At 42.9% G+C, this 15,600-nt stretch overlaps 1 protein-coding gene across 1 annotated transcript; it reads right to left on the bottom strand.

Annotated features, from left to right (window-relative positions):
• Nucleotides 1-407: 407 nt before the first annotated feature.
• KDELR2 (KDEL endoplasmic reticulum protein retention receptor 2) lies at nucleotides 408-13,160 on the bottom strand. Its single transcript, XM_085074679.1, has 5 exons — nucleotides 12,959-13,160; nucleotides 6,338-6,438; nucleotides 3,704-3,862; nucleotides 2,393-2,645; nucleotides 408-1,621 (listed from the first exon to the last, which is right to left on the bottom strand). The coding sequence occupies exons 1-5, from the start codon at nucleotides 13,047-13,049 to the stop codon at nucleotides 1,587-1,589; spliced, it is 639 nt and encodes a 212-aa protein (XP_084930805.1). The 5' UTR covers nucleotides 13,050-13,160; the 3' UTR covers nucleotides 408-1,586.
• Between the last annotated feature and the right edge of the window lie 2,440 nt (nucleotides 13,161-15,600).

A 15,600-nucleotide genomic window follows, 5' to 3' on the forward strand; every position in this document is an offset into this window, starting at 1 on the left:
GCTCCCCGGGGCACGGCGGGCTAACGGGCTGCTGTATGTCAGCACAGCCACACTCCGGAGACAGTGCGGACTGCAGCACCTCAGCTGCACACAAACGCTGCTCAGCCGGGCCCAGAAACGAGAACCATCACTGACTAGGGAGTTAATGACAGCAAATTAAGCTGAACATAAAACCCATACAAGCACCAAACCCCCCTCTACACCAGGCTGCAGACTGAGCTCTTACTAAACAAGCACAACTCAGTCATCATTGCTTCCATTGGTGATAGTGCCCTGAGAGCCTTAAAAACCTTTATATTTCAATACAGCAATGACATTAAGCTACCTCTCCTCACCACAACTCTTCATCCAGTCCCAGGCACACAGAAAACTTTCACGTTCAGGAATGACAAAAAAAAAACCTGAAATGTTTTCACCATTTCATAAAGTGTTTATTGAGGATGGTAACACAGGATAAATCATGCAACAGCTCAGTAAAAAAAGGGAATCATTTAAAGGATGAAGAATGGTAACTGGTGCTGCTGATTTTGAAAAGTTTATAAAAAAAAATATTAATTATCCAAAAGTGACATCAAAAACCACTTGAAGCCAAACATGGAAGTTGCTTATAAAGCATTCATTATTAAGAAAATGTAGATACTGTTTAAAATGATCACCACAGATTTCTGTAATCAACAACTTACAAGTCTCCCATTCCTACAGCTGTAATGGTGGAGCAGGGCTGGACATCCAAGATATTTAACCTTCTCTTCCTGAACAAACAACACAGTCACAAACATTTGCCACTAAGTAACACAACCGCATCTCTCACCCCTCACGACCTGGGCTGCCAAGTGCTTTCATTGTGGGATTACCTTCCCAGACACCATGACAGAACAGGAAAGGGCTCATCCTTGTGGCCTCAAGAGATTTCCTCATTGCCCTCTTGCCATCAGCCTGTTTTAGAAGGGGAACAACTACAAAATGTTACTGTTCCCCTTCTAGCACCAACATATATTTTGAATAAGGAACTCCATGTCAGCAGATGGCACAAAGACTGGGCACCAGCACATCACATCAAACATCGGTGGTTTCAGATTTAGAGTTGACATATATTTGCCTTTTGGAAAAAAAAATAAATATAGTGGAATGAAAACTGAATCAAAGGGAAAGAACAGATGACTACCATCCATCAAGGATGCACATATATGTGCATTGAAAAAAAAAAAGAAAAAAATCAGTCATTTCAAAGAAAATCTTGAAAATTAAAAAAACGTTTGCACTTGTTCCTGGTCATAAACAATCTCACAAAAATCTCACTTTTGGAACTATTCCAATTGAAACCATACACTGAATTTATTAATACAGTATAAGTTTCTTTATGTAAAAAATCTTTATACATAGTAATAAAAAAGATAAAGGCAAGATGCATCAAACAGAAATCTGCTGGTTGTTTTTCCTCCGTTCTTACAGAGCCGCTGATGACTACCTGCACTATAAAGAGCTGTGTTTCTGACTTTCTGTCTCAAGCATCTTCGCCTTTGCTTGTGATAAGGATTGTTCTGTCCAAGCATCCCAAAGGACAGATGCTGGTGATGTTTTGGCACTTACGCTGGCAAACTGAGCTTCTTTCCCTTGAGAACTGCAAGGAAATTGGGAAAGAAAATGGTCAGCAAAACAAAGTTGTGATGTAGGAGAAGCACATGCTATTAAAATGTCAAAGGGACCAAAACCTGTCACATCAAATAGGCCCACTGCAGTCAGTCTTCCCAGACTCTCTTCAATACATACTGGTAAAACTAGAATTTACAATTCCAGCCTTGCCCTCTTGTGGCACCCTGGAATTTCCACTTTTCATCCTCATAGGACATATTAACCCCTGCCCACAGACTCTTTAAGAATTATGATAAAGTAACACAGCCCCGTGCAGCTTTGTGGTTACATGATGGAAGCTGAAATGTAAGTAAGGGCAGAATTATTAATGCACCCAGCAGAAGTGTCTGCTTCTCCTCTCATCATAAACAGGAACATCCAAAATACTATCAACTTTTATGGTATTTAAACCACTGAGAAAGGCGTTTGTAAGCACACGATCTGCATGTAACAGTGTACATGGTCATGCAAAGCAGGAGGATCATGCTTACCCATGGAAGGCAACAGCCATATATATTTAGCCATAATTAAGTTTTTCCAGAAGTTCATCAGACCACTTATACATTAATATTCTACCCATACCCCAAAAAATCCTCAGAAATGCCCCACACTAGCAGAAAGTGTACTTGATAAATCACGGAGATTGCAGCACTAATTTGCACATACTTAATGAGATCATAATGCTGATGTAGCAGATCCCTACAAAGCTGTTAACTGCTACATTCCACAACCTGAAGCTGGAAGTTACTGCTCTACTTACCTTTTGTAACATACAAATAGAAGAAGTCACAGTACAGAACGGTCTGGACCACACCAGCAACAACAGCTATGAGGTCAAAAAATCCCTCAAAGTAGTAGCGCCAAATCCAGTTGACTAAGTACAAGGCACGGTACAGACCCAAGAAGAAAAGATAGTGAGTAGTGATGGTCTCTGCTTCCCCAGTTTTGCTGATCATAAAAAGTTGAGGGAGAATAGCAACCGATTCAAGATAGATGGAGAAGGTCCACAGTATCTAAAAGGAATAAGACCACAGGTATTTTCAACTGTCTGACTGATAACAGAAGGACAGAAAACATTTGACTTGGCTTGACTTTTCACTCTCTAACAATGCTATGGATGAATACCTATTCATACAGGTACAGTATTTTGGCAAACCTTTCTTGGTAGAGGAAAAACTAAGTGAAAGCTTCATAATCAACCAGAGGATGGTAGGAGAGAACTCTGCTGGCAGACAGCACTCTCCAAACCAGCTGTCTGCTGAGCTGGCAGACAGACGTTTACTTGTGACAGAACTTGTGTGCATCCAGTTCACAGTACCATGAAATACAGCTCACAGAGCCCGTGCTGTGAAAGCTGCAGGGAAGATGAAGTCCTTTTTCCCCCCGCAGTGTTCTCCCATTTTTTATCTATTTGTTTAAAGAATGAGTTAACACAAATCAAAATTTAAAATAATGTCTTGAAGTGTTGCAATTCAAATTCCCTTACTCTATAATAAATTAATTTAACCCCAATATAAAAATGCATCTTGTTCCACTTAAAATAAGCATCTGAAGTTACTCTCTATTTTGTAGGGCAAATTACCTGTTTGAAGTCTCTATAATTACATTTTTAATATAATTTTTTTCCATTAAACACATAGCTGCATTTTAAATACAATGCAATTCTTTTTAATGCTCTAGACCATTTGCAATTCTATAAAATTTAAGTAGTAATATAATTCCTTTTGTTTTCACCAGATGGCACCAACTATTCACAAACCACATTCCTGGGGATTTCTTTAACAAACAGAACAAAAGGAATTCTGAATTAATACAGATATTATAGTACAGAGTGTACTGGGAAAAACACAGTCTTCTGCTTAATAAAATAATCAATGCTGATAACAATCCTGAGGTGCCTTAAATTTGCACAGACATCTGCATCACACAGATGCACTGAGGAAAGGATCAACCTAAACCTACTAAACACAGACACCCTTTAACCATTCACAGGTCAGGCTAAAAATGCTCATCCTCTTGTTTTACATATTTTAGGGAAAAAACTATCATCTCCTGCCCACAATCAACTCACCTCCAGAGGAGAGAAGTCATGATTGACAAGAAAGGAGAGCCCACCAACAGGAACTATCAGAAACTCCACTCGGAAGGTGTCATGGTTTCCATCGTAGGTGGCCTTGAACTTCATGTAGATCAGGTACACGGTGGCGTACGAGCAAGCAATGTAGATAAGCTGAGAGCAAGGAAAGAAAGAAACAAAAAATCCCAAAACAATCCGCAGAGGTTCCAGGATTAAATCACACTCCCTGATTAAGCACTAAGAGGAGTAAGTGTGGTCTTTTTTATTGTTTGCATTGTTTGTTTACATGGTTTTGCAGGCTACGGGTGGTATTTAACTTTTGTCAGCAGAGTAGTAATTCAAAATCAGCGACTTTGGGCTCTACTGGTTTTGTTCAGGCAAAAACATCACCTGTCTCTGGTTGAAGTGACTGACCAAAGGTGAAGACCCTTTCCTGAGTAGACAGAACTAAGGAAGTGACTGGAGAAGGAATACATGTTCTGCAACTGCAAGGGAAGCACTGGCCCCAAATATTTAGGTAAAAAATGTGCAGGTGCATAATAATGGAAGGGCCCTTTCTACATTCAAGAAGTCCAGCATGGTGTGGCTCATGTGGCAATTAAAAAATATTCAGTAAGCTCCATTCAGACTCAGCCATTTAACATATCACAAATTAGCTGACTTGCTCTAGACCTTTAAACATCTCTGAAATCTGAAGAATGGCAACTGGACACTGTTATCCACCAACCAACAGGCCACAAAACCTGCAAAACTAACAGAGAAGCACTGAACCAGAATTCAGTTTGAGCTGATGTCTAACCATTTTGAATGGTTCTGGCACAGTAGACTTCAGTTATTCCCCATGGAGTAAGCAAAAAGCTTCATTTTACAGGTGTGAATACAAAACCAGAGAGAATTTAAGACTTTCTAAAGGTTAATCTGCCATCATGAGGACAGAGCTCATTGTCCTGGAGTCAACACAGTACAGACTAGACAAATATTTTAGCTTCTGCCTTGGTTTCATCACAAAGATTAAATGTTCCAAACCATTTATCACATTAAAAAACGGTTCTTTGCAACAGAGAAGTAACAGATTAAAAACCCCACTGTTTGCAGATGCTATTAATCACTAAAGGCTCTGCTCAGAGATAGAAAATCCTACAAATACTGAGCTCAGAATCCAAAGGCTCTGCTACACAAGCACCCCAGTTGAGTGGAGATAAAGAGCTACAGGACAGGAAATGGAACCTCTAGTTTATGGGTATAAACTAATTAGTTTATGGGTATAAATTAATTAGTTTATGGGTATAAATTAATTAGTTTATGGGTATAAACTAATCACAAGTGGTATAGTCTTAGAAGACATTAAGAAAGTGTGAATGAATCTGAATTCCCTCTATTACCGATTTCTTAATCTCAGGAATCTCAGCTTCTCAACTAAAATTCTCAACTATTCTCATCAACTGTGTAACATTATATACTCCTAAGTATATGTAAATAGAATATGAAGTTGTGTTGGGACACTCAAGGAGCTTCATCTTGACACTACAATAATGTGCTGAAAAGACAATTATATCCAACAGTCTTCCTAGGCAGTAACCTTTGAAACTGAAATAGAGACTACCATTTTGAAAGTTAGCTCTTCCACATTTATTCCTTTTGTGGTTTGGAGGGCTGCAGAACAAAGATGTGGTCATGGCCCTGAATCACAACCCATAAATAAATAAATGGCAAATCCCCCCTATCTGCTCCTTTAATGCAACTCATGGTACCTTCCAATCAGAAATTACATATGGAAAAAGCTTCTGTTTCAATAATATTTTATTTGATCCACAGCTCTACAACTACATTTTTAATATTATAACTTAAGCACACCTATTTCACTTGTTGGGAAGCAAGTGCAAGTTTAAGACACAAAATTTTATTTTACAGTATTATTTCCCTAATTCTTTAGTACTATTTGCCTTATTGATTATTTAGTCTCTCCTCTTGGCAAAGTTACACTATCCTCTGAATTAAAGCTGAAAAGCATCAAGAAAATCCAAGAATAAAGGAACTGCATTTAAAAAAGCACAAACATACTGCCCCCTCCCAGACTACTGCTTTATTTTCTTGTACTCAGCACCAGAAATTGCAGGAATGAATAACAAGTACCAAACTCAAATTTAGGCTCACTAACATTCCGTGGGCAAGTAACAAGGGTATAATTCTCAAAAGCTACATTCCTTAGAGCTTACTCCTGTCAACTTTTGATCAGCCTCTGACCAGACACTAGCTGCCATTCTGGCAGTGCATTCTGAATACTAATTTACCTTGTAGTGAATAAAAGGAGACTTACTTGAGCTTTAATGTCTCAATTGAGAAATACAATTTATATGAATCGTTTTCCCAAAAGCTTTCGTTTTCAATAACCAAAATGACATTTGTTCTAAATGTCACAGTCCCCATACAAACAAGTTTTTAAAAATTGCATGTAGAGTGCAGAAAAAAATAGGATTTTGAGTCCATCTTCCACATTCTTTATCCAAAGCCCATGCAGTTTACTCTGTAACAATTGTGCAGTGGGCTGTTCAAACTGGCTTTTATTAATGCAATTATGCACTCTGCATGCAACATCACTAGCTTTTCTAACTCTTCAGTATACTCTACCTTCATAGATGTGTTATACAATGAAATGAATGAAGTGAAGAGGTCCAGGTAACGGGTAGTGAAGACCAGTGCAAACAGAAGCTGGCTTTTCCCAGAAATACCTAAAGTGATAAAGGAAATAATTAATTATTCACAAAGTGATGAGGTGCTTTGAAACACTTGATGCCCAGGATGAGAAAGGATATATCCCTTATTTCTAAGCAAGTTGATAACAAAATTAGGACAAAATCCAAGTTCCCAAGCTGTACAAACAGAATTCTAAGCCCTATAGCTCAGTGGTGTGAACGTAAGTTACCTTGCACTGGAAGAGGTGCTGGCACTACACAAGGTTTACAAGTTACTCACAGCAGGCAGTGTCATCTCCAAAAATATGACCTGCAACCTATCTGTTCTGTGTTATCACTGGGCAAGGCTGCATTAGCTTTCAGTTCCCAGAGTGCCATCACATGCCTCAGTACAATCTATAGATGCTGAATAGCTGGAAAAGTACAAGGGCAATAGACAGAACAGACCCAGTGACAAGCAGAAGGTATGCTGGCACCAACAATGTGATTTTAGAGGAATACATAGATTTTGAAACATAAGGCAATTCAATTCACAGACTCAACTGGCCACATGGTGGGAAAAACATCAACCAATCAAACCCACATGTTATTATGCACTAGAACAAAATTTTAAAAAGAGAGAGAAGTGAGATAAAATGTCAGACACCTACACTGCATCTTCAAAGCAACTTTCAATTCTAGGTCAAAGCCCCAATGTCAAAACGTTTGTTTGTACTTAACTTCAGGCACTAGAGCACAGTTAGAAGCATAAAAGCTTTGCACAATCAGTCACTAGAAGCTTCTGAAAACTGAGGTGAAGCATCACTCCATAATACTGATGTGGTAGTGTGTCACAGCAGGGGGACAAAACAACCTACTCTGTGCCTCTGCCTTGTTATTCCAATTATTCTTGTTTTCAGTCATCCAGGGTGAAAATAATTGAATCTGTTCAGCTAAGCATGCAAGTCTTGTTCAAAAAACAAGAGGGAAAAATACTCTGTAGGAGAGGGTTATGATGCAAGGCTAAAAATCCTTGTCCCTTTACATCTAGAGATATTTCTAGAAAGGCTTTTATTAACAGCGCCATAAAGCAATTAGGAGAAGGCTATCTGCTGCAGCTATTGAAGTCTTTTTTCACTCCAGCTTAAGGAACATGGAATAAACTGCTCCAGATGAAGCAATGTTATGTATAAAGTACAGGAATGGCTGAAACAGTAACTATCAGAAAGAAGGGTGTTTGCAACTATCATACATGAAACGTCCGCAAGGTGAGCCTGATGTATCACCTACAGAGCAACCCAAGTGCAGAACAGGGAACATAAAACACCCCAAAACCTGCAGGCTGTAAAGCTGTAAAACACAAGCTGCAAGTATTAAAAACCAAAACAACCGCCCACAAAAAACCTCACAAACAAACTACTTCCCAAAGCTTAGAAAAAAAAAAATACATTTGACATTTCTTGAACTACAACTACATTGCACAGACAGCTGAAGCAGCATGCTGGGCTCATCCCAGGTGTGCTTGTTGGCATCACAACTTGCCAATAAAACCTCCCAGCAAGCAAAGCTGTCCTAAGGTCAGAACCCACAGGACAAAGAAATCCACCTGGACAGATTACAGAACAGCATCACACTACAGAATATAATTAAGCTAAATTATTTAGCATGCTATTTTCTTTTAGCAAATAACTGGGAACAGCAAAAAAAAAAAAAAAGCATATAAGAGACATTAATTATTGAGAACAGCTATAAATTTGGATCTAGATATACTGTCACAAATACATATAATATACTTGACAAATTCTTCTAAGCCACTGACAGCCTCACCTCCTCAACCCCACAGCTGTAATTTTTATTAAGGCTTTCAATAATCACACTGATTTTTGAATCTTTAGAATATTCATAAAATCCTGAAACACACCCTAGACCCAAGATTAAACTAATTTTCAAGTTAAGTAGGCTAGGCTAGACTAGGCAAGGTTTAAAGTGTAAACCAAAAAACTATGAAGGTACAGGCAAACCAGAAGAAACACCTAAACAATGCAAAAAGAGGGGGAAGGAACAGGTAAACACATTGTTGTATGACTGATGTATTTCAAAACTTTAGGAAACGTTATCAGTATGTGTCACAGCACTGACCTTGGCTCACCGTTGGCAACTGCAATACACTGAGGCTACAATGATGTTATTTATTCTCATCCTTCTCCCTTTCATTTTACTCCCACAAACATTACTTAGTTCTTGAGCTAAATAAGAAAGTTTTTTTCTTCCAAAGCTCTGGGCTCAAGTTTGGAAGAGCCAAACCTCTCCGTTTTGTTTCATCCTCACACGTGGAAAAACTCCTTCAACTTCTGCGCTCCAGCTTGGCTGAAAGCCATAGCATGAAACTTTAATTCAGGTGATTTTCACAGCCAGGCAGGAGGGCAGAGCTGAAATTGTAGTACTTTCTTATCAATTTCATTTTGCTGTGGTGAGTCAGGTAAGGAGCAACAGGCAGGAGTAGAGGCACTGAGCTGTGGAGTGTATGCAGCACTGACTAACTATGAACTGCACATCACAGCCATAAAACCTACTAACAAAAGTCCTTCAAAGGAAGGTCAGTCCATACTTTGCAATGGGAATTTCACAGACTTTTTGAAATAATAAGTCATTTTGTTCTGTACCAAGCCCACATCAGCCACAGAACCACAACTTCTTTGGTTCTGCTAATAACATAGTAGCATTAAGACTCCTGTGCTTCCAATTTAAAAACCCAACCTAATTTTAAAGACAAATTTTCCAACTGAGAAAGAGAATACTTTCCTTCAAAGAGAGAGAAGAAATTCCAAAGCTACCTAAAGCAGCAGTTTTTGGGAAAATACAGACAAATTAGCAGCAGCCTATGGCAAAGTACTGTCAGAAATCTTCATCTTAGCATATTATCTGGTCCACAGTAGACACATAAAATTGAGATACAGCTACATTTCCTAGCAAAAGTACTACACATTTACTATCTACACTGCTTTTTTAGAGTATACAGCATATAATTTGACAGCACTGCAACTGCAGGTCACCTTTAACTCTTGATAAATGACACAGAGAAATGCGAATCAATTTTCAGGCAGTAATTTGCACTGCAAACAATCTAATTTGACTTGAAATGGGTAAGAAAATACAGTCTGAAGAGGACAATGTTTTGAAAGCACAGGATTCCTCAAGTCTCATGAATTTCCTAATTAAGACATGATGTCAATAATGCAGTTACCTACTACATTCTGCATGGCTCTTCCTAATGATTTTTGACCTGTTATTTTGAGTGGCAAACATTTTTCCAAATTCCAAATTTGGAAACTCAAATAACCAGATATGCAAAAAATTGTTTCCCTGCCAGCTCCGAAATTCTGAAGTCATGATTTGACTTGCTTTCCCCTCGTTCTCTCTTCAACCTATTGACTAAATTAGAAAAAAAAATTAAGTTTCTCGAACACTGAAAACACAGACTGCTTCAAAGTGCAGATTGGCCTAGCCTCATCTATCTTCCTCAATTAGAGGAGTCACTTCTTTGGAAAAAAGAATGAGGACTGTGAGTCTTCAAAAAACAGCAGGTTGCAGCAGAGGTGCACAGGCTGTCTCCCTCACTTCCAGCTGCTTTTACAGGCCTCTGAGTTCCCCTGGAACAAAGGCCTCAGACACACACAGACACAACCAGAAGAGAGGAGTCGGCACCATGTGGTTTGCCAGCTCTTCATGGATCACAGCCTGCAGTTCAGCCACCAGTTAGAAGCCCTTATTTATTTTCAAAGCCTCTACTGCTTCAGAAGTGCACAGTTAAATAGCAGCTGTTTGCCCATGTTTCCTGAGTCGCCAATAACCATGAGGTGTAAGTTTATTTAAATTATAAATGCCTCTAATAACCATACAGGGGAAAGGAATGGGATAAAGCCCTCTAGTAAGAGGCTCTTTGTAGTTGCTTAACATTAACTGGTAACTACTTTGGGGTTATTGTCATGTCTGACATTACAAACATATGCAAACATATATTTACAAAGTTTCGTAAACTGACAACATGAACCACCAGGAGGAACAGAACAGAACAGACCCCCAGAAATAAAATTCTTTGCTCATGTTCCTTTGAGGTGTTCATATTCTCATTGTAGACAAATGTGTTAGGCCTGAGACACCAACCTCACAGCAGCAACACGGACCTGGATTTACTCCTGAGGACTCGGGCAGAACTGAGGACACCAAAGAAACAACCCCTGACACACATATCCCCGTTTCATTCGTTTTGCTCAGGAAAATGAATAAAGCAGATATTTTCTACTGAAAGACCTCTTGCACATGTGTTTCTGTCCAGGGATACTGGCTAATTTGGGCAAGGGAAGAGCTGAAGACCCTATGTCATACAGGCCTGTTTACTTTTCTGTCTTGGAGAAAGCTGTTCCAATGATTGGTGTGAGGCTGCTTTCTTATGAACAAACCCCTAGTAGCAGAGATTCTCAATCACAACTGACGTTAGGAAAGCAGCATGAGATCATTTTTTAAGCAGAAAGATGGGACTAGGTCACATTGTACTATACTGTGTAAATAACCTCACATCCAAAGGTCATTTAAGAATCCCTTGGCTCAAATCCTATCTGAATTTCAGCCTGGCAACAAAATTTCTCATTTTCCCTCTTCACACAGCAAATGATACTCAGTTTTTAGACCACTAACCCTCTTGCTGTCTGTAATCTCTACTATATTTCTCAAACACAGGACAAAATTCTACACAAGAGTTGGAGGAGGCAAGGCCCTCTCCTGCCAGATCCAGGCAGGACTCCTGATGGACTAGAGCCTGAGCCAGGTAAGGTCATCAGGAAGGTGCTCTTGTGCTCCATGACCTCAGGAACAATAGTTCTGTGCTACTGCTGCAAATGGGCTATGGAGTCATTTGCTTGAGCTCTTCTGTAAAGTTAATAACAGTTTTTACTTCAAGTCTGTTTAAGACCAAAGATATTTGTTTACTTTTTAAAGCCATATCTATTAATTTACTCTTTTTTTTTGTGCTATCAAGTGATCAGCCAGTGACTTGACATGGAAACATACAGAACCTGTACTTCCTCCTACCTGTACTGTAAATCTTTTTCACTTCCCCATTCTCATTCATTTCAGGTTACAACTTGAACTAATTCTTCATGCTTTTAACTGAAGACCTCACAGATACATCTGTTCAACAGCGCTAACCCAGTATTTGAACAGTATCATCAACACATGGCAAACTGATTTCAAGAACAATCGCCTGCACTGAAGAAGGAGCAGCTCACTGGAGAGAAGGCAAAGCCAACCTCACAGTCAAACCCCCATGCACAACAAAGCCGGTGTTCTCAGGGTGGATCCGATCCACACAGCACACGGAAATGCCCATTTTGAATGGCAACAACTCCCAGTTTTCTGAAAGAAACCAGCTATGCTGCAGTTATGGGAACTGCCTGCAATTCCCTCCAACCACCACACCGTACAGCCGAAGGGGGAAGGCGAAGCACGGCACGGGAATTGGAGCACGGCCGCTCGGCACGGGGGGCAGCGGCGGAGCGGGGCTCGCCCGGCCGGGACCGGCACGGCTCCCGCTGCCACGTCACACAGCCCCGCGGCTCCCGCCGGGAATCTCCCTCCTCCCGCTCCTGCTGCAGCCGGACCGGCCAGCAGCACACCGTCCGCCAGCCCTACCAGCAGGACGAACCACAGCTCCATTCCTGCACAAAAGCGAAGGAGAGGAAGGGCGTGAGGCCGTCGCGGAGGGAAGGGGCGATCGGGCAAACTTCAGGGGCTGCGAACGGCGAGTCAGCGGCGGCCGGCGCTGCACCAAACCCGGAGCTGCCGCGTACACGGGCGGCCCAGAGCCGGGCGCGGCCAGGGCGGGCGAGGGAAGGGATGGAGGGACGGCGGGATGGAGAGACGGCGGCTGCCCGCCCCGCGGGGGATGAATTCCTCCCCCCCTCCAAACCGGCCTCCCCATTCATTCGCCTGCCGCCGGGCAGTTACATAAGGAAGGAGCGACCATCCCGGGGACAGGCGGAGCGGCGGTGTACAGGGATTAAAGTACAAATAATGGCAACCACAACACCTTCCAGGGAATGGCAGCTCCCGCCGGCGCACCCCCGCCCCGGAGCGGGGATGCGCCTCCTCCTTCCCCCTCTCCCGGCTGCTCGCCCGCTCCGCCAGCGCTGCATTCGGAGGGGGCCGAGCCGCGGGGAGGTCAGCAGGAGGGCAGAGCCCACTCCCCTGCGCGGACGGCAGCGACCGTCCCTTTTCTCTTGCCCGGGCCGAGCTCTGCCCGCCCGCCTCGGGGGCCCTCGGCGGCGCCCCAGGGGGGTCAAAACCCTCCCCGCCTTTCCCCGCTTCACCAGGGCCGCCTCCCGGGCCAGCGGACAGGCGGGACGCCCCTCCGCCCCGGCTCACTGGGCTCTCCCCGGGCCGCGGTCCCTCGGGGGCGATCGCAGCCCCCCGCGGCCGCGGCGAGCTCGGGGCGATGCCGCCCGGCCCCCGGCGGGGCTCCCGCGGGGCTCCGCGGCCCGGAGCTGCCCGACCGGTCCCGCCCCGCGGCCTCCACACGCACCCGCGCAGGAGCGGCTCTTCCAGATCTTGAGCAGCAGGATGATGATGGCCGCCAGGTGGGACAGGTCCCCGGTGAGGCGGAAGATGTTCATGGCGGCGGCAGAGGCGGCGGCGCAGCCGGAGCCGGGGAGCGAAGATGGCGCAAGCTCAGCGGGCACCGAGCGACGTGGCCCGGGGACGTGGCCAGGCAGCCCCGCGCCGGTGCACGCCGGGAAGCGGGGGAGCGCCCGCCCCGCCCCGTTCCGCCCCGTACCGCCCCGTACCGCCCTCCCGGCGGGGCTGCCGGGCAGCCGGGAGCCGCACGGGCCGAGGGAGCGGCTGCGGGACTCAGCTCTTGGGGCGGCCGAGCAGCTGATATGTATATCTATAATAGCGAATATAATATGGATTATATTATATGTGCATTTTGTTATGTTAGCCCAACAGTGGGAAAATATACATCAGCTACTAGAGAGAGTCCAGCGGAGGTTATGAGGTGATGAGTTGTCTGAAGCGTCTCTCTTAGGAGAGATTCTGGGGGTTGGGCCTGGTTAGTCTGGAGAAAACTGAGAGGGGATCTCATCAGTACATTTAAATATCCCAAAGGTGGGTGCCAAGAGCGTCACAGAATCATGGATCACAGAATGGTTTGGGTTGGAAGGGACCTTAGGAACCATCTTGTTCCACCCTCTGTCACTCACTAGACCAGGTTACTCAGGGCACTGTACAGCCTGGCCTGGAACATTCCCAGGGATGGAGCAGCCACAGCTTCTCTGGGCAGCCTGTGCCAGGACAGTGCCAGACTCTTATCCATGCTGCCCAGTGACAGGACAAGGAGCAGTGGCCATAAACTAAAACACAAGAAGCTTCACCTCAACATGAGGAAGAACTTCTTTACATTGAGCGCAGCAGAGCACTGGGACAGGCTCTTCAGGGTGGTCATGGATTCTCCCTCTCTGGAGACCTTCCAAACTCACCTGGACATGTTCCTGAGTCACTACTTCATGTGACCCTGCCTTGGCAGAAAGGTTGGACTGGGAGATCTCCAGAGGTCCCTTCTAACAGTTCTGTGATTCTGTGTAAACTTCCAAGAAAAAGAAAAAAAAACCAGTTATTTCTTCAATAATCATGCCTTGAGAGTCAGCACACTGGCTCTTCAGAGACATGAATCCCTGAAACAGGACATGACCAGCATAGTTCAGTGGGCAGTTCAAAGAGGCATCTCCTCTTAAAAACTCTTCAGTGTTCTCTGTAAAAAAAGCCAACCATCCAAACGATAACAAGGAAAAAGAGGAATAGCCCCCCAGGAATAGGATTTCTAATGGCTGTAGAAAATGTCCCAGGTAAACAGTGGAGCTTTGCTGGGTAGCTCGTTTCTTCCAAATCTCTTAGTTTACATTGTTTCACACCCTGTTTGAGGAAATAGTGTAAGGAATTTACTGTTACAGAATGATATACTGAAAATTTCTCACAGCAGAAGGTTATGGATTGTTTGAAATTTATGAAAAGGATCCTAACTACAATCTTTAATTTTCCTGTTGAAAATGTGTCACAAACATTGAAATCTTTAATGGATTTACATATTCATGGGAAGAGAACTGATTAGTACCTGCGATTGAGTTTATCTTTTTTAGTACGTACCCACAGTGTGACAAAATTTACTTATGTTCAGAGATTAGGAATCAGAGCCTGTCCTCTTACAACACTGTGTTTACAAGTACAGCAGTGCAACTCCTTGACAAGCTCCATAGTATCTCTTATCACTTCCTAAGAGAAGAGGTTGTATGTTGCATTTGGAAAGTTTTATAGATCTGGATTCTAACAGAATAATTATTTTAAACAGATATTGACAATTTTTGGCATCAAATAATGTTTGATGTAACCACCAGTGTGCTGCCTTCTTGAGGACACATGTTGAAAACCCAAAAATAGTACTTGGAGAATTTGTACTGAAGATGACAGCATTTGGCAGAACTCCCCAAATCTGTGGTACCAACTGCAACAGGAGGGGAGAAAGTGCAAATTCATAAACACAACATCTGCAGCTGCAATGCTGAGGCATTTCCATCACTGCACACACATGCGAGGTCTGAAAACACAGACACGTCTCAGAGCACTGGCTGGGCCAGCCTGTTTGGCACAGACTTGACTGATATGTGTACATTTAATATGTCAGATCTCAACACTTCTGAAAGGATGAATACTGAAATAAAAGTGGCTAATAAAACCACTGACTGATGCATATCTGGAATCTATTTTAATAGATACATTAAAGGCAGAGAGCTGACATCCATTCTCTCAACTCCCATCTCAGTTCATGCAGGACATATTCAGAACTTGTTTGTGATCTGTTTTCTGACATCTGATTAAATGCTGAAACATGTCAGACCCCAATTAAAGATGACCTAAGGCAGTTTTGGCTTCTGCATCACACCAATGTGATTTTAACTATAGCAATGGCTATTCTTTGATAAATCAATACAGTTCACTAATATACAATGGTTAAAAATTATTGAGAAAAGCAGTACCAGAAAATATTACCCTGCTGTATTTGTGACAGATGATAATTTTCCACTGTTTTCATATTTCTCCTACAGGAATTTACTTTTGGCTTCTCTCCTTTTCTCCCTGTCCCTCAAAGAGAAGATTACAGATATTACGTGA

This window comes from Lichenostomus cassidix, chromosome 14 (genome assembly GCF_008360975.1).
Source record: "Lichenostomus cassidix isolate B80296 chromosome 14, HeHo_3.0, whole genome shotgun sequence".
Classification (NCBI taxonomy): Eukaryota; Metazoa; Chordata; class Aves; order Passeriformes; family Meliphagidae; genus Lichenostomus; species Lichenostomus cassidix.